The sequence below is a fragment of the Macaca mulatta genome, chromosome 5 (assembly GCF_049350105.2).
Source record: "Macaca mulatta isolate MMU2019108-1 chromosome 5, T2T-MMU8v2.0, whole genome shotgun sequence".
Taxonomy (NCBI): Eukaryota; Metazoa; Chordata; class Mammalia; order Primates; family Cercopithecidae; genus Macaca; species Macaca mulatta.
Window position 1 is genome coordinate 14,507,460 of NC_133410.1, and position 19,675 is coordinate 14,527,134.

At 40.6% G+C, this 19,675-nt stretch overlaps 1 protein-coding gene across 2 annotated transcripts in view; it reads left to right on the forward strand.

The window, feature by feature from the left end:
• The first annotated feature begins 9,230 nt into the window (after positions 1-9,230).
• CC2D2A (coiled-coil and C2 domain containing 2A) overlaps positions 9,231-19,675 on the forward strand; it is a 134,655-nt gene continuing 124,210 nt past the window's right edge. Inside the window, exons 1-3 of one of the 2 annotated variants that reach the window (XM_015138071.3) lie at positions 9,231-9,401; positions 15,246-15,302; positions 18,090-18,173. In XM_015138071.3, the coding sequence (XP_014993557.2) occupies positions 15,264-15,302; positions 18,090-18,173 (123 nt within the window). In that variant the 5' untranslated portion in view covers positions 9,231-9,401; positions 15,246-15,263. Of the gene's footprint in view, positions 9,402-15,245; positions 15,303-18,089; positions 18,174-18,608; positions 18,717-19,675 lie in introns of those variants that run through there. The other variant, XM_078003169.1, reaches the window with a different exon arrangement.

Genomic DNA, 19,675 nt, shown 5'->3' on the forward strand with positions numbered 1-19,675 from the left:
ACCTCGTAGGGGAAAAGTAAATTTTGATACTAATTTCTTTTCTGCTGAATGTCAATAGCATTAAAAACTCAGTGATAAACTTGGTTGGTTAAAACTGAAATCGATCAGCCAAAAAGGATACTTGCCTCTATGGAGGGGAATGCAACATGAGAAAAGGGGGTTTGTGGGCTGTGGATTGGTGACCATGTTTCAAACTAGAACTCAGAGAATGTTGGGCTCCGGGAGGGTCCATTCCTGGTTTAAATGTAACCTGGGATTGAGGTCTTAAAACCTGCCAAATTCTGGAAGCAGAAGCCGATCATATGGGTGTAAACTATATTGGAGAAACAGGGTTTCTCAACCTCAGCACCCTTGACATACATGGACAGATAATTTTTTTTATGTTGGAATGGCAGTGCAGGGACAGTTCTATGCATTGTAAGATGTTTAGCAGTATTCCTGGCTTCTACCCACGAGATGTCAGTAGCACTCCTTTCCCCCTACTAAGCTGTGACAACCAAAAATATCCCCAAACTTTGCCAAATGTCCAAGAGGGTCAACACTGGTTGAAAAGCACTAGTATAACCTGAAAGAGGGTAAACCTGGAATCTCAAATGTGAGGCAGCTGGTATGAGTATATGGACTAGCAGGTGTATACGTGTAGCTGACAGCAAAATTGCTTAGACTTCCTGGGAAACATTTCCAGCAGTAATTGACTAGCTACTTCTCTCTCCATTGGCATTTGTACAAAGGGTTACCCTTTGAATCAAGTGAGCCCCTCAATATTTATGAGCAATTCTAGATAGCAATGAAGCTTCAAGATGGAGACATTACATGTCCTGCTAAAAAAGGAAAGAACATTTTCAAGCAACCACACAGAAAATGAAAGAGTTGTGATGATATTTGTACACTAAGCTGGTGAAGCAGGTCCTGCCAGTGAGATGCATTTAAGGGAAGTAGCTGGAGAGAAGAGAATATAAAAATTGTAAAAAATATATCCTTTTCAACAAAAATAATAAAAATTCACTACTTATATTGGAACAGCAGTTTTCTCTGATATGTAAGAGCATCTCTAGTTAATTCAAATTATGGCATGACTCTCTAAATAAAATGAGTCTTACAGCATTTTATTCTCCATAGCTCCAACAGCTCTCTTAGAAAGTGAGAATGTTGTGAAATGCAGCAAATAAGAAGAAAGTGCGCAATTCAAAACAGTTTGAAAATCATAGCACTAGAGGAAGAAAATTAAATGCTTTAGTATCGATAAAATAAAAATGGGCTACACAGTCAATGTATCTGAGTCAATAAGTATTTCTCTCTATTTACTATAAAACAAGAGGTTCCAATTTGCTGGAGTTCAAGTTATGTTTGAGGGAGAGAGGTATATAATTTAGTAAACTGGAAAAGATAAATCCAAAATCAAAAGGCATGGTTTTACAAAATTTATGATTCAAAAGTCATTATTCAGCATCCAACCTAAACCTTATTTTAGTAAGATTTTCCCTTGTGATAAATTTTTCTTTCAGAGAGAATAAATCAACTATAATCAAAAGTAGTATAAAATTCAAAGAACCAGTAAGAATGACACATTCATCCAAAGCTACGATTGTGTTTCACATGTACAGGTGTGAAAGGCATACTTTAGCCATTTATTGACCTAAATAATGCACCATTGCAGCTTTACCCCAAAGAGAATGTAGCATAGTAGTCTCATATTGGGCTCTATAATTTTTAATGTTGTACAGTATCCTAGTCTCCCAAAGAGGCTTCAAATGCATCATGCTTTAGTGGCATTATCCTCGAAGGCATTGAATGCATTTGCTTATTTTTTTAGGTATACGTGTGTCACATACTGAATGTTTGTGTTCCCTGCAAAATTCATATGTCGAAGACCTACCCCAAAATGTGATGGTATTTGAAATTGGGGTCTTGGGAAGGTGATTAGGTTCAGACGAGATCCTGAGGGTGGGGCTTCCATGATAGGATTGGTGTCCTTATAAGAAGAGAGAGCAGGGCTCACTTGATCTCTAGCCTGTGAGGACATAGATAGAAGGTGACCATCTACAAGCCAGGAAGGGAACCCTCACCAGAACCTGACCACGTTGCTCTCTGTTCTCAAACTTCCATCATCTAGGACTGCAGGAAATAAATGTCTGTTGTTTTAGCTACTCAGTCTATGGTATTTTGTTATGGCAGTCCAAGCCAACTAAGACAACATGTCCTTTAATCCATTTTCTGCTGCTATAAAATAATACCACAGACTGTGTAATTTATAAAGAAAACAGATTTATTTGGCTCACAGTGCTGGAGGCTGGGAAGTCCAAGATTGAGGAGTGGCATCTGGTGAGGGTCTTCTTGCTGCATCATAACATACTGAAAGGATCACATGGTGAGCAAACTGTGAGACAGAGAGAGGATGGGGGCAGAACTCATCCTTTTTACCAGAAAACTACTCCTGTGATCATTAACTCACTCCCTCAATGATAGCATTAATGCATTCATAAGGGTGGTGCCTCCATGACCTAATCACCTTTCAAAGGTCCCACCTCTCAACACTGTTATGATAGCAATTAAACTTCAACATGAATTGTGGAAAAAAACATTTAAACTATAGCAACATGTAAAAAGTATGTACCTCAGAATTCCATGTAAAAAAATCATGAATGTATTTCATTCATTCATTCATTCATATGTTTCATTTATTTAAAGATGTAACTCCTATAGTTGTCATTGTTGCATAACAAATGACCCAAAAATGTAGTGGTTTAAAATAATTATTTTAGAACGCACATGGATTCTGGGAGACAGGAATTTGAACAGAGCACACCTAGTTCACCAATCTCTGCTTCACAATGTCTGGAGTCTTCGCTGAGAGAACTTGAACCTGAGGAGGCAACTAAACAACTTGGGGCTCGAATCATCTGAATGTTTGTTCACTCTCATGTTTAGAGCCCTGGCTAGGACGATTCAGGCTAGGACTGCCAACAGAGTGTGTATGTGTGGCCTTCGCATGTGGCCTGGCTCCCTCATAGCATGGTGGTCTCAAAGTAGTCAGACTTGTCACATGGTGGGTCAGGGTTCTAAGTATAAAAGTTTGGGCAAATAACATAGAAACCACATCATCTTTTATGGCTTAGCCTCACGATTCAGCCAGAAAGCCAGCATCACTTCTGCTATACTCTCTTGGTCAATACAGTTACTAATCCACTCAGTTACAAATAGAGAAAAGATAGACCCCACTTCTTGATTAAAGGGGTGTCAAAGAATTTGGGGTTTTGTTTATAAAGCCACCATAGAGGCACACCAAGATAGAGCACAGGATGTTTATTATTAGGAATAATAAAAGGAATATGACTGAAAGTCTATCAGAGTTTTAAAATAATAAAGAATATTTTGAAACACCATATGTTAATCAATTTAAAAAGAAAAAGGACAATTTCCTAAAAACATATAATATACTAAAACTGAAATAAGAAGAAATGTAAAACGTGAATACATTTGTAGGGACTAAAGAAATTGAGTCTGTGGTCAGAATGCTAGTTACAACCACCCACACACATACAACAATTCTCAAAGAAAGATATACAAATGGCCAATCCATACGATGGAGCATGATGGTCTACATCACTACTCATCAGGTAAATGCAAATTAAAACTACAGTGAGATACCACTTCATACCTTCTATGATGGCCATAATTTAAAAAACTAAAAATGGCCAGGTGCAGTGGCTCACACATGTAATGTCAGTACTTTGGGAGGCCAAGGTGAGTGGATCACCTGAGGTCAGGAGTTCAAGACCAGCCTGGCCAAGATGGCAAAACTCCGTCTCTACTAAGAATACAAAAAAAAAAAAATTAACCAGGCATGGTGGCAGGTGCCTGTAATCCCAGCTACTCAGAAGGTTGAGGCAGGGGAATAGCTTGAATCCGGGAGGCAGAAGTTGCAGTGAGCCAAGATCGTGCCACTGCACTCCAGCCCAGACAACAGAGAGAGGCTCAGTCTCAAATAAAATAATAAAAAAAAAATAAAAACAACAAGTGTTGGCAAGGATGTGCAGAAATTGGAACTCTTGTACAGGGCTACTGGGAATGTAAAAAGGTGCAGCCACTGTGGAAAATAATTCAGCAGCTCCTCAAAAGTTAAACAGAATTGCCATACAATCCAGCAATTCCACTTCTAGGTATTTACCCAAAAGAATTGAAAACAGATACTCAAACCAATACTTTGAAACAAATGTTCACTGCAGTATTATTCAAAATAGCTAAAAGGTGGAAACAACCCAAATGTCCATCAGCAGATGAATGGATAAACAAAATGTGGTCTATATATACAACGGAATATTGTTCAGCCTTAAAAAGGAATGACATACTGATATATGCTACAACATAGATGACCCTTGGAAACATTATACTAAGTAAACTAAACAAGACGCAAAAGGACAATATTGTAATAATCCACTTATATGAAATATCTAGAATAGGCAAATGTATAGAGCTAGAAAGTCATTTAAAGGTTACCAAGGGGTAATGAGGGAAGGGAGAATGGGGAGTTATTATTTAATGGGTGTAGAGTTTCTGTTTGGAGTGATGAAAAAGTTTTGGAAGCATAGTGGTGACAGTTGCACAACATTGCAACTGTGCTAAAAAAACTATTAAATTATACACTTTAAAATGGGTAAACTGGCAAATTTTATGTTATATACATTTTACCATAATTTTTAAAAAGTTATTAGACCCAGACAATTGTATAGAGTTCACAGAAATGATAAAGCTAATTTTAGCTGAACTGTTACAGAGATGAGCGAGAGAGAAACATTAGTCTGCTTTTTTTTTGAGGTTAGACTATCCTTTATCCTAAAATGAGACAAGAACAATACAAGGCTGATCTCAGCTAAGAACATAAATCAAAAATTTCTAGAAAGTGGTAACTAAATCCAATATTAATTTTTGAAGTATCTTGACAAAATTGAGTATATCCCAGGAATGCAAGCAGAATTTGACATTAAAAAACCTGAGAATGCAATTCTCTATACTAACAGATGAAAGAATAAAAATAATATTTAATTATCTCAAAAGATGTAGAAAAAAGCTTGTGATAATGTGATTAACATTTATCCTTGATTAAAAACTCTTTAGCCAACTAGGAACACTTAACCAAAAGAATGAGATTTTTGCGTTATGATTTAAAATAAATTTGCTAGATTCATTTATTTTGCTTACATAAGAACTTTTGCAAGTAATGGTGTTTTGGAATGATACTTTTTAATATTTTTGGAACTTAACAAGAAGTTGTATAATTCTTATGAATTAGTTCAGTATTAAAGATCAAAGAGGACATGCCCAGTTAGCTCAGCTGGCAGAGCATGAAACTTTTAAAACGATCAGAGAGGTAATAATCATACGGTTAATTAGCATAAGAGTGGTGAATAAGTCCTCCCTCTCATAGCAGTTGACCATTTCAAGTAGATAATCTCTTACAGTAAACATTCATATTTTTCTTCACTTAATAAGCCTTACAACATTTACTATGTGCCAGGACTGTCCTAAGCACTTTACAATTATTAACTTAACAAATCTCCTAACAACCCTCTGGAATAGTTACTATTATTGAACCTCAGTTTCCTACAGAGAAGGAAACTGAAACCTAGAAAGGTTAAGGAAGTTGACCAAGATCCCTCAGTTGTAAGATAGAGCATTCAACTTCTTTCTCTCTCCTCTCCTTCTGGTACTGTACTGGATATGATGGATCTCATCAATTTCTCCCTGTATCTTTTACCTACTCCTTCCTGTTTTCCATCTCTCTGTGCCACATTTCAATTTTTTAAACCTATCTTTTGCATCTCTTCAGCTCTCTCATCTACAGTTTAGCACATTCTTTGACTTTTATCTAAATTCATGACTGTATTATTTATTTCTAAAAGTTCTATCTGGTTCCTTTTTTAGTTTGTCTGATCTTTTTGATAGTGTCTCACTCTTCTTTCATATTTTCAAATCATCCTTTTATCTTCTTGAATAGCTGGTCATTGTTATTTTTCCATTCTTCATCTGATTATTGTATTGCAAGAAACTCTTGAGCATCTAATAGTGTCCTCTGGTTTGTCTGTGGACTCTTGAGTGTTTCTCTTGTGTTTTCTAATTTTGGGTTGTGAGCTCATCTTCCTCTACACTTATTTGTGGACTTGAAGGTGTGTTCCTCCAGAAAAGTTTTGTAATAACTTGTGCCTGGCACTCCACAGGGATACAGTAGCCAAAGGCCACTTTTCAAAAGTTGTCACTTAGGGGCCTCCTAAAAGATATAAGGAGCATAAATAAAGCAAACTGCATGGTGCAAACCAATGGTTGTAAATTCTTCACGTTTTTCTCACCACATGCAGAATACAAGCCAATACAGACAAGTTTTCTTATTGTCTTCTTGTACCAGCACTAGATAGTAGATCGTCCCCTTCAATTGGAAAATATATTCTTTCATACTGTTGTTCTTGTATTACTCCTTTGGTAAATTATACTTTTCCATTTTCATGGTTCTCTCTTTTTATAACTATGAGCATTAAATTTCATAGCCTGAGATCCTTTAATGTTTTTTGTAATGCCTTTCTGTAAGGGCAATATGCTAGCTTTTTTATTGGAGGATCCAGAAATGTTGGTATGTAGGGTCTGTGCTTTATAATCATTCAGATTTTCCAGAAAATAATTTTCTACTTTCTCCAGTTCTGTATAGGTAGAGGTAGGATGGGGGAGCCAATGGTATGTTCTTGGTTGTCTAAGTTCTTGAGAAAAGTTCAGAAAGGGCCCTGCAACATCTCCATTTCATATCAGTTTTCAGTCCTGAGACACACTCACTTTCTGCAGTAACTGTGAACTTGAGACCAGAGAGTCTCTGGTTTAACTTCCCTAGGAGGGAAAAAAAAATCTCCTATGGGCAGCAGAAGATGAGGCAGATGTGGAGGACAGAAATTATGCCTGAGGAATGGGCATTTTTCAGGCTGCCAAGAAAAAGGATCCTGAGGATCAATCCTTTAATATACAGACTTTCAAATCTTCCTGCATTTTCAGCCCCATATCTCTCCCCACCTTCCTTAGTCTATGGTTGTATTAGTTTCCTGGGGCTGTTGTAACAAAGTAGCACACACTGAGTGGCTTAAACAGCAGAAATTTTCTCACAATTCAGGAGACTAGAAATTTGAAATCAGGGTGTTGCAGGGTTGATTCTTTGTGAAGCTTCAAGAGACAGTCTGTTCCAGGCCTCTCTCCTGGCTGCTGATAGCCTTGAGTGTTCCCTGGCTTGGAGATGGTGCTCTCCCCATGTCTTCGCGTTGCCTTTCTTCTATTGTGTCTATCTCTGAATCCAAATTTCCCCTTTTGTAAGGACACAATCATCTTGGATTAGATCTCACTCTAATTACTTCATTTTAATGTGATTACCTCTGTAAATACCCTGTCTCCAAATAAGGTTCCATTCTGAAATACTGAGGTTAGGACCTCAGCATCTTTGGGGGTGAGAGAGAACACGATTCAGCTATGACACTGCTGCCCCAAATCCTGAGCTGTTGAAGTTCTGCAGAGTAAATCAGCTCATTTCCTTGTATTCATGCCTACCTGCATACCCCATCATACACGCACACAGATACATAAACATACATACACATACAGAGACACAAACACAAATACACTGACACATATGCATGCATACAGGCCGAGTCAAAAAAAGTACTCTGGATTTATTTTAATTCAGTATGGTAAGATACACAGACACAAACATGACTGGCATAAAAGAAGAAGTTTATACTTAACAGATCCCTAGAAACAAGAAGCATGGTGTCTTGGTTTGTTTTCTGCTGTTGTAACAGAATACACAGACTGGGCAATTTATAATGAACAGAAATTTATTTCTCACAGTTCTGATGGCTGGGAAGTCCAAGATCAAGAGGCTGGCATCCTGCAAGGGTCTTCTTGCTGCACCATCCTATGGTGCAAGACAAGAGAACATGAGAGCAAGAAAGAGAAAGAGAGAAAAGGAGGTCAAACTCATTTCTTTTATAAGGAATCCACTCTTGCAATAATGGCATTAATACATTCATGAGGGCAGAGTCCTACAGCCTAATTGCCTCTCATTAGGTCCCGCCTCCCCACAACATTGTATTAGGGATTAAGTTTCCAATACATGCTTTTGGGGAGACACATACAAATCATAGAACATGGAATGCCACACAGGACCACATAGGGAAGAACCAGTGTTGGTCAGAAGGCAGAAGGGAGACAGCAGAGTACAGAGCAGAGCCTTTACTAGGGTTTTCCCAGGAAGGAATAGGTGACACAGGGTAGGGTGCTGAGTAAATTTAGGACTAGATAGCTTGAATAATCGTGGTGTTCTCTGGGCTATAGTGGTCTGGTATCTGGACCTGGGGTGACTTGGGACAGGAGGAATATTGGCTTAGTGTGTGAGAGTTTGAAAATGGAGATGGTTGGTTGTGTGGGCTCTGGATTGGTTGGCTTGTATATGAGACTTTGCATATTTCAGGGGAATCATTTGCTATCTCTAGAAATTAGCTAACCTAGGAGAATCAGTTTCTCCAGGATCAAGGCTCCAAATGCCAGAGCATCAAGAATACAATCAATACACATACACACAAACGTACACACAAAATACACACAGATACAGATACACACAAACACATGTGCACATACACACTAGTCTATTTGGAGTGTGGTTTCCTTGGCTCCATTCATTCTATTACTCTTCCAGCTACTTTGCCTCTTTCCTCTCTCTCTCTTTTTTTTTCTTTTCAACTGTTTTGAGCCATAACATTTATATCCGTTTTTAGGAATTGCAGTGGGATTCAGAGAATAGGCAAAAATTAAACTTGTGCATTCAACCTTCCACTTTTAACTGGAAAACACTTGAGCGCAACATTTGCTGGTACCCTGCAGGACCTCCACAGAGCTTTTGCTGCTGCCACGTTAGACAGCTTCACCATGTAATGATGATCTTTTAAGATTCTAAATCGCCCCACCTCTGAGCCTGTTCTTCATTGGAAATGCAAGACAACCAGATGACATGAGGGAGGGGCGGCTCTTAAGGCTTAATCTAATTTCCAGTGCTGCCCATGTTGATTTCTCTCAGTCCTTCTCCAGCAGGCTGTGCGTCTCTGCTTACCCAGCATGCTTGTACTCCACTACTGGAAGTAACCTGTCACTTTAAAAGAAAAAAAAAAGCCACCGAGTGACCTTCCTTAGGAACGGGTTGCTAAGCTGGTGTTTTTGCTCCAAGACATGGCTGCAGCTTCCCAGGGAGGAGCCCAGGGGCATCTCCAACACTCAGCCTTTCCCTCCGGACCCTTTTAAAAGATTCTACAGCACCATCTCTCTCCACTTCCATCCTAGAAAGCAGAATCTGCAAAGTGCCTTTTGTAAAGTTTCTTAAGGTAAATCAGTCCCTAACCGGACTTTGGGCTGCAACAATGATTTCCTGTTTTCAGTTACCCGGCTTGAAATTCAGTCTCTCCCGGATACCATGAGACTGGATTTAATGAATTGTAAATTTAGGGGCTCTCATCATTATTTATGTTTTTACTTTCTGAAATGGGAACATAGACCATTACTTGGCAGCTTTGATTTGAGCTGCTATCTGGTATCTGGTTTGCAGGAAATGTAAGTCCAGTTCATCACAAGCCCTGAGTGAAAAGCTCTGTGAACCATTAGCTGCATGTTGCACTTACGGGCCTTTTAGTTCAAACTGGCTTAAGGTGAGAAGCACTAGTTACTGCGAAATACACTTTTCTTGGTATTAGACAGAGAAAGGGCTACTAACCACAGTGCTGAGAGTTGCTGTGCTGTCCAAAGACTTCAAGAAAATCTACTGGCTACAACTTAAGCTGACTGTTTGTTTCCCCTCATTGCAAAGAGGTGATATGAAAAGCTAATAAAGTCGAATAAGATATATGTTTGCTATTGCATTTTCATATAACCTTTTCTGCAAGTAAATTCAGTGCCAGCATGAAATCTCTCTCTCTCTCTCTCTCTCTCTCTCCGTATATATTTATATATACACAAATATATATATCTCCTAGAGCCCACTTATAGAGTCATTCATTCAAACATTTATGGAGCATCAACAATGCACCAGGCAATGAACTTAAGTTTAGAGGGTGCAAACATAAATTAGACCAGGTCAGAAGCTCAGAGTTTGCTGGGAAAATAGACCTATAAACACATGATAAGAGTACAATGAGCTAAGTGCCATAAGAGATTTATAAAACACTGAAAGCACAGCGGGATGACATCCAGGGAGGGGCTTCCAGCACTTACCACATTGTGTAAATGCACTGGCCATATATCATATAACACAGCTCAAATATGGTCCCCATATGTACTCTTCAAAGCCAATGTATATTATATTGAGCTGATTCAATGATTCTATAAAGCTATTTGTCACTAACCTTATGCTAAGGGAAACTGCAGCTGGAATAACTTATAGAATAAGACAATGTATTCCAAAAGAATGTATGTGGCACCTCCCCAGGTGTCCAAGCTCCAGGATGGAACAGAAAAATATTCTCACGGTGTGAGGAAGAAAATACTCCTGGGTAGAAGTGCAGGAGGTTGCAGAAGCACCATACATGGAAACAGCAAGGCAACTGCCCTGGGCCTGGCTGAAGGCAACGAGAGATGGAACATGAGTTATGGTAGCTGGGGGTTGAAGATTGGAGCCAAAGGTGGGTGGGCTTGAAAATCACCTAAGGTCTTTTTCATGACTCCTCTTCTATCCCCCAAGCTCTTTTCCCTCCTCATTCCTTTTTTCCACTTTCCCTCCCCACAATCACTTTTTCTTATTAACAAAACCTACCAATATTGAGAGCCCAGTCTGTGCTAGGCATTTTGCTACACACATTTCATCATTTAGCCCTTATAAATTAATCATCCTTCAAGGTAGGAAGTATGATTGCAATGTTGCAGACAAAAAAAAAAAAAAAAATGTGTCTCAGAGAAGGGAGGACATTGTTCCAAGATCACACAGCTAATAAAAAAAGCTGAAGTTGGAACTCAGGTCCACATATTCCTTGGCAAAGAAATACGTGGGCCACTCTTCCTATAAACCCATGTTTTTGCCATCCTGGAGTAGGGCATATATATTGCATGATTTTTTAAGCAACCAATATGGAGTTGAGATGCATTGTATCTCAACCTACAGGTATGGCTCTGATCCACTGATGACTCTTAAGAATAGACCATTTATTCAGATGAAGGTGTCAGTACTTTCCTTGAAAAAAATGTTTGGTTTTCTGCACTGAGTAAAATAAATAATTGACTTAATGTAGCCTAAGCCTTTTCTCACCAGTGCTTCACAGCTTTCAACTGTAAATATTTCCAGTTCAATAATTATTCTATAGAATAATTATTGATGCCATTACAAAAGTAAGAATAAATGGTGAGACAGAGGGGTAGAGTGGAGTGAGGGAGGACTTGGGAATCAGAGTCTTGGGGTCAAGTTCTGGATGTGACATTTAATAATTATAACCTTGGGCAAATCATGCAAACTGTCAGAGCCTCAGTTTATTCATACACAAATTGGGGCACATACTGCTAAGCCAGACATGTTATTGTGAGGACTAAAGAGAACATATGTCTAGAGTTAGCACAAAATAAGTGTGCAGTAAATCATAGTTATTTTGATGTTGTCAGTAGGAATATATTAACAAGTACCAATGCATAAGATGATGGCAAGCTGCATATTAAAACCATGCAGTACTGATTTATGTTTTCTTAGCAACAGTGTTCATATAAAAAGTAAATTTCGTTGTCATTTGATTTCCTTAGAAACTCATTTAAAGGAAATGATCAGGAAAGAATGAGGAGAAAAGAAAATCCCATTACATTTTTCATTTTCTACTTCTATTTTTTATTTCATATAAAGCATTTTTTAACTTATAGAGAACTTTTTTTAGTTACTAAAATATTTCACAGATTTTTTGTTTGTTTGTTTTGGTTTTCTTTCAGTTTGCAATGACCGGAGTTGTTTATTAGAGAACTCTTGTGTACTTTTACATTTCATCCTTATTATCCGCCCCCTCATTCACTCTAGGTTACCTTCTTGCCTCTCTATTTTCTTAGCAGCTTTTACATTTTCCTTCCTTTATTTTTTGTACACTGTGATGAAGTTTGTAGAGAAGACAATAGAATTTCAGATGTTTTATTTCCCTTTAACATGGTAATTCCCCTGTAGGGTCAGTGAAACCTTGAGCTCAGATGAGCTGCTTAAATGACCTGACCAAGTCCCAGTTAAGATTTGGGTTCCATGGATATTAGAAAGGGCTTATGATTTGTCAGCCATATGCCTGTTGTTTCTCCACATGGTTTCTCACTTAATCCTCACAGAAGACTAGAAAAAACAGTGGAGCTTTAAATAGTCCCAGAATGTGGCTATGGAACCACAGGCAATAAGTCAGTGACTTAGTCATTCATTTGACAAGTATATATTGAATGTCCATGATGTCCCATAATCCTAGTCTCTGGAGGTAAACAATAAACAAAATAATGTTTCTGCCCTCTTGTAGCTATATTTTAATGGATATAGGCTGACATTAACAAGTATGTATGTTGAGTGGTGATAAGTACTATGAAAAAATCATTGTAAGGTAGTTAAGGAATTCCAGGAGGGTGCTGGGAGGAGATCATTGTGTTGAGAATGGTCAGGGAAGAGCTCTCTGATAATGAAATTTCAGCAGAGACTGGAAGAAACTGAAAGAGCAAGAGCCATGCAGATATCTTGGGGAAAAGGAGAACTAGGTAGCAGGAACCGCAGGTGCAAAGGTCCTGAGGCAAGAGGATTCAAGTGCAAATCACACAGGGCTTGTAGGCCTTGGAGAAAACTTTCGGTTTTACTCTGTGGACAAAGGGAAATCACTGGAGGATTTTGAGTGAAGCAACGTCATGATGTCACTCAAATTTTTATCAATTTGCACTGGCTTCAATGCAGAGAATATGGTAGCCCAGCAATGTGGGAAGGTGAGAAATTAGGAGGTACTTGCAGTAGATTTCAAGAGAGAAGATGGTGTTTGACCATGGTGATAATAGTGGAAATGTTTAGAAGTGATTAGATCCTGAATATAATTTGAAGCCAAAACTGGCCGGATTTCCGATGGATTGAGTGTGGTGTGTCATGTGAGACTGAGAAAGGAGTTAAGAACAACTGCAAGGTTTCTGGCCTGAGCAAAATGGATTTCTGTGTATTACAACAGGAAAACTGCAGTACAAAGCAGGCTCAGGAATAAAAGCAAAGAACTTTATCTGAGGTATGTCAAGCCAAGTGAAGGTGTCCATCAAGCAGATACTTGAGTCTGGAATTCTGGGGAGATGTCTGGACCCAGGATGTAAATTTGGGAAGTATCAGCATGCAGACGGTGTTTAAAGCCAAGAGACATGATGAGACGGCCAGAGGAATGAAAACAGGCAGAGCTAAGCCCCAGAGCACTCCAACCTTTGGTGGTCTGAGAGATGGGGAGAAACCAGCAAAGGAGTTTGAGAAGGAGCAGTCAATGGGTAAGAGGAAAACCAAGAAAGAACTTGTCCCAGGAGCCAACTGAAGAAAGTATCTCCAAAGAAAGGGATGGGTGACTTTCATCACTAAATGTCTCTGACCTTTCCGTGCCTGGCTGATTTCACCCACAAGTAAGTGAGAAGATGCAAATGACAAACATGGCATGTTCTCACTTATGCGTGGGATCTAAAAATCAAAATCATTGCACTCATGGAGATAGAGAAGAGAAGGATGGTTACCAGAGGCTGGGAAATGTAGTCAGGGGTTGGGGGAGGTTGTCTAATGGATACAAAAAAAAAAAAAATAGAAAGAATGAATAAGACCTAGTATTTGATAACACAATGAAAGGACTATAGTCAATAATAATTTAATTGTACATTTAAAAATAACTAAAAGAGTATAAATGGATTGTTCGTAACACAAAGGATAAATGCTTGAGGGGATAGATACCCAATTTTCCGTGATGTGATTAAGCTTCGCATGCCTGTACCCAAATATCTCATGTACCTCATAAATATATACACCTACTATGTACCCACAAAAATTAAAAACGTAGAAAATGTTTTAAATGTCTCTGACCAAGTCAAGTAAGATGAGGACCGAGAATTGATCACCAGACATGGCAAGGCCGGGGTCACTGGAGATGAATCATTGGCAAGAAGAGTTGAAGAGCATGCTAGACCCCAAAAATAAAAACAAACTGGAAAGAGAGGGAATGTTTTGAGGGATTTTTCTATAATTGTTGAAAACTTCAGCAACAGCTAGAAAGAGAAGTAAAGTTAAGAGAGGGCTTTTTTTGGCTGGAAGCGGTGGCTCACGCCTGTAATCCCAGCACTTTGTGAGGGCAAAGCAGGCTGATCACAAGGTCAGGAGTTCAAGACCCACCTGACCAACATGGTAAAACTGACCCTACTAAAAATACAAAAATTAGCCAGGCGTGGTGGCACGCACCTGTAATCCCATCTACTCAGGAGACTGAGGCAAGAGAATCGCTTGAACCTGGGAGGCGGAGGTTGCAGTGAACCAAGATCATGCCACTGCACTCCAGCCTAGGCAACAGAGTGAGACTCTGTCTCAAAGAAAAAAAAAAAAAAAAAAAAAAAAAAAAAAAACCCTGTTGGGGGGCTTTTTTAAAGGAAGGGAAAAATTACAGCATTTTTTTCCACTGGTAAGAATGAGCCAATAGAGCAGGAAGAAAATCCAGGTGAAAGTGAAGAATTGTCAGGATCAAGGGCCTGGAGGGGGAGGAATGATAGGGGCCAGTGCACTATAGAAGGAGGGCCCCAGGGGGACATGGGGGTTCATAGTAGCAAGTGGAAGCAGAGGAGGTGGCGGTGGCTCAATGTGGTAGGAGGGGAAGGGGATGCAGAAGCCCTCTCTGGTCTTGTCTTTTTACTTAGTGAAATAAGGGCCAAGGTCAAGGGCAGAGAGTGCGGAGGGGCAGTAGCGGAGAGGAGCTGTAAAATGGTCCTTCTGGAGCTGGATTCCAACCAGTGCCATCCAACTCTATGGGCACAGTAAAGATGTGGGGACAGGGAGACCTGGCATCCTTCCTTTCCTCTGGCACTTATCTCCACCAGTCCTGGGGTCTGCCAGGGTTCCTGTGAGTGGAAAGTCTACTCAGCTCAAACACTTCACTTACCATCACGGCCAGCCTCATATATATCCATAGTAAGAGAAGCAGTATTTCATTGATTTCAAAATGCCTGACTTCTTCATTATTCTTTGTCAGGAACCCATCCCAGCCAAAATGAATCCCAGGGAAGAAAAAGTAAAAATAATTACAGAGGTAAGTGGCCACTTCAATGTCCTCTAGGGATGTGTTTGTGTGTGCATGCTTATGTTACACTTGCTTGTGAATGAGGAAGTTAGGCCAACAAGCATCTATTGCACATGTTAAAAGAAAAGCTTTACATGAATTAAATTCAGCAGAGTCTAATTGTACAAAGAACAATTTGTGAATTGGGCAGCCCTCAGAACCTGAAGAGACTCAGAGAGCTCTGCTCTGCTCTGCTCTGTGGGCAGACAGCATCTATGGACTGAAGATGGAAGTGGAGTACAGACACGGCTGGATTAGCTACACCTCAGCGTTGCCTTATTTAAACATGGTCTGATCAGTAGGCCACCTGTGATTGACTGAAGCTCAGCTGCTGTGATTGGCTGAGACTCAGCTATCTGCTACAGAAGTACACTTTAAGTCAGGCTTTCAGTTAGTTTACCAAGATTGCAGTTTGTTATGTAAGAACTCAAAGTAGAGTTATCCTCAACCCACATTTAGTTTAACACACACCTACTAAATGCACCCTGAGGGTGCTTATCAGATATGTGGTGGAGAAGGGGAGGTGGATGGTGAAGGAAATGCAGTCCTGCTGACATTCCGAGATCTTACTTCTACCTGAATGCTCTGAAGCTGTTTTGTCACTGTTCTATGAACTCTGACACATAGCAGCTCTAAGTTACTACCTATTATTGGGCCTAGCTCTGCCTGAAGCACGCTGATTTCTAAAGACATTCAGAGTGAAGGTAACAATTGTAGACACCCACTAATAGAAGCCTCTGTCCATGGAGTCCTGCAATTTCTGACTCATTGTACGTAAAAACTCATTAAAGCACTGCCCACACCAGAGAAGGGAGGCTGTCTAGTTTGGAGACTGCAGACCATCCAACAAAAGAGAGTATTCCTCTCAATCCTTACTTCTCTCTCATTTCAAGGGCTCACTGGCTTGAGACAACAAAGACAGAAATAGAGATGATATGTGCTGTCCAATGCAGTGCTCCAAAAAGCCTGAGGAAACTCATTATAAAACCATGCAGATTAACTTTAAGCAAGACGGTTGGGCGCAGTGGCTCCGGCCTGTAATCCCAGCACTTTGGGAGGCTGAGGCAAGTGGATCGCCTGAGGTTGGGAGTTCGAGACCAGCCTGATCAACATGGAGAAACCCCATCTCTACTAAAAATACAAAATTAGCCAGGCGTGGTGGGGCATGCCTGTAATCCTAGCTACTCCGGAGGCTGAGGCAGGAGAATCACTTTGACCCGAGAGGCGGAGGTTGCAGTAAGCTGAGACCATGTTACTGCACTCCAGCCTGGGCGACAGAGGGAGACTCCGTCTCAAAAATAAATAAATACATAAATAACTTTTAAGCAAGATCAAGTACCGACAAACCCACATAAATTTATATTTGCTTATTCATTCATGTAACCAAATATGTTTTGTGCCTATAGTCCCTGGGAATACAGCAGTAAACAAATCTTGTGCCCTCATGGAATTTACATTCTATCTTATTTGAAGTCCTACTGGATAGTTAGAATAGAGGATGAAAACATCGCGGAAAAGCAAAAGATTACGTAGGCTTCTCGCAAGTCCATTCTAAGTCAGTAAACACTTAGAATTGATTAAAAGCCATGCTTGCACACCACAATATAATTAACTTCTTGTAATCTAAGTTGGCGAATCCTCTGAACTAAGAACACTTCCTATTTGGCAGGCCCAAAGAAGGAGTCCAGAGTGAGGATGCAGCTCAGAGGACAAGTCAGAGATCAGGTCACACACCCGAAGGAAAGGCCCAAACCAGGGCTATTCTCTCGTTCGACCTCACTTCCCTCCTCTGTTATTGCGGTTCATGTCTACCCTAACCCCAGTGGCCAAGGGGAGTCAGGAGTAATTGAGGTCTGCCCCGGAAACCTGCATGAAATTTCTTTGAAATCATATATCTTTAAAATTCATACTTTGTGTTCCAAATTTGTTTCAGTATAAAAACAATACAAAAAATCCTAGTTTTAGGAAAAAATTTCTAGTATGTTTGGTGTACTCCAGAGAGGTTCTGTGTTGATCTTGCAACTTCTTATTCACCCAGGGACCCCTGTGCCCCAGCTTATAAAACTCTAGGACTAAAAAACCTTACAGCTTGTAGTAGACTTGAGAGCTTTGAGCTCTAACAATTTATGACTAAAACATTAGAAAGTGTAAGGTGGAAAGAGGAAATGAAGTTTGCGCTGTGAAAGGATTTTTTTCCTTTTCAGAAAAAAATCTGCCAAAATTTCCTTTAATCTGAAGCATTTGTGATGATGTAACATTGGATCCTTATTATCCTTTTCCTGTGCCCGTAAGGCCAAGAGGCAGAAAAACTTAACCTGTGAAATCCCTAATATGATTCTGATGTCTGTCCTGGGCTGTGGTTCTCTGTCTGTCCTAGCAGATTCACTTGTTGGTCGCCTTTCTTAGACTGTGACTTTTAAGAGCAGACAGCATATGGTTTTCAATTCTGTGTCGCAAGAGCCTGGAACATAGTAAATGCTCAGTAAATGTTGTCTGCATGAACGAGGACCTGGAACCATGGAAGATGCAACATCATCTCGTGTATGATGTTCCAATATGGATATGACTTTTTGAAAACATGTCTGTGTTGAGAAGAGTGGATGATGATAGCCGCACAGATTGTTAACTGTTCCCCCACTCCCACTGAGCATTACTGCATAGAAGCCCAGGGTCAAGATGGGGGTTTTAATTTTAATACCTAAAAGTCATACCTCTCTCCCTGTCTTAAGATTCTCTCCCTCTTGCATTTTAACAAAGGAGTTCATTGAAAATGATGAGGATGCAGACATGGGAAGACAGAAGAGGAACTCAAAGGTTCGAAGACAGCCAAGAAAGAAACAGGTAGGAAGTGACAAGAAACTGTGTCTGTGTGTTGTGTCACCGATCAACAACCTGCCTGCATCCCCAGGGCCATACAGCATCCACAAGGGCAGCCTTCCTTCCTTGGTACCAACCTTTGGCCTGCTCTGGGGGACTGTGAGGCGAGGATGCAGATGGGATGGTCCAGGATGCAGATGGGATGGTCCAGGATGCAGGAGCCTGATTCAGAGACTTACAGATGAGCCTCACAGTAAGGCGGGGGTCCATACTTGGGGCATTTTTACTCTAAGTTTTCTCCATCTCCTAGAGAGGAGTCTAGAAAAGATGAAAGGAGCCTGTTTTAGTGCTTCATTGAAGGCCATAGACTATGATGGGCAGTAGATGGCAGTAAAGGATTACAAATCTTGGAAAACTCCCTCTTTTTCCAACTCCAAGCCCAAATTCTGTCTTTGAGGCAGAAGCCAACTCCTTTCTCCCGAGCCTGCTGGCAGATCCTCCCCTACCTCTCCACAGGAGTTCCCCTCCTAGGCTGGGAGCGTCCTGTGCAGGGTAAATCTTTTCCAGGTAAGTCCTTGGTAAGGAGTTGTCCTCTGAGAAGGGAGGCAGGGAAGCAGCTATTGTGGATGGGAGCTCTGCTTGGAACAATCGAGATGCCAGCAGGGGAGGGAGGGGAGGGAAGCGCCATTTTGAGCCAGTAGTCACGTGAAGGGGCTGCAGAGAGGGGTGGCCAGGAGAGGTGAGGAGGTCACAGGGAGACAGAAGAGACCTCCCTCCTAGCTACCCCCTTGCTCAGCATACTCGTTGGGGTAATCTGGGCAGAGGAGTCACTTTCAGCCTTTCCTGCAGGCTGAGATGAAGCCGCCCACGGGAGGGTCCAGGCGGTCGGGGAGGTACTGCCTGGCCACGTGGGCTAGCTCTCTGGCCACTCCTGGGGACTGAAAAGACCCACAGCCAGACACAGCTCCGAAGCTTTAACCCCTTCCTGTGGGGTCAGTCTGCAGCTCTGCAGCCCAGGGCCAGGGGCCACGGTGGCACTAGATGAAAAGGGTTCCAGCCCTTAGCTCCAGAGTCACAGGCACAGTGAGCAGTGGGTGACCAATGCCAAGGCTGCCATGGAGCTTAGACTGAAGAGGAGAAAGGGGCAAGGATGGAGAAGGGAATATAACGGCTATTAAATGCTGAGCAATTTATGGGCCAGGCTTGGAACTTTATAGGTTGGCAGCATTGCAAGAAATGTAGTTGCACTCCAGAATCAGAATCACATGGGGACTTTTTTTTTTTTTTTTTTTTTAAATAAGTTCCACCCCGGGCCATCTATTTACATCAGAATCTCTGTGCTTTCTACAATGACTCATACATTGCAGCATCTCAACAAATGGGCTCTTTTTATTATATTTTTCTTTTACAGATAAGAAAGCAGTGTAGAAGGAAGTTAAATAACTTGCCCAAAGTCCCACAATCAATCTGAGTTTGGAGGCAAGCTTTAGTCTATCTGTCCTCAAAGGTGTTATTGCCAATTCTGC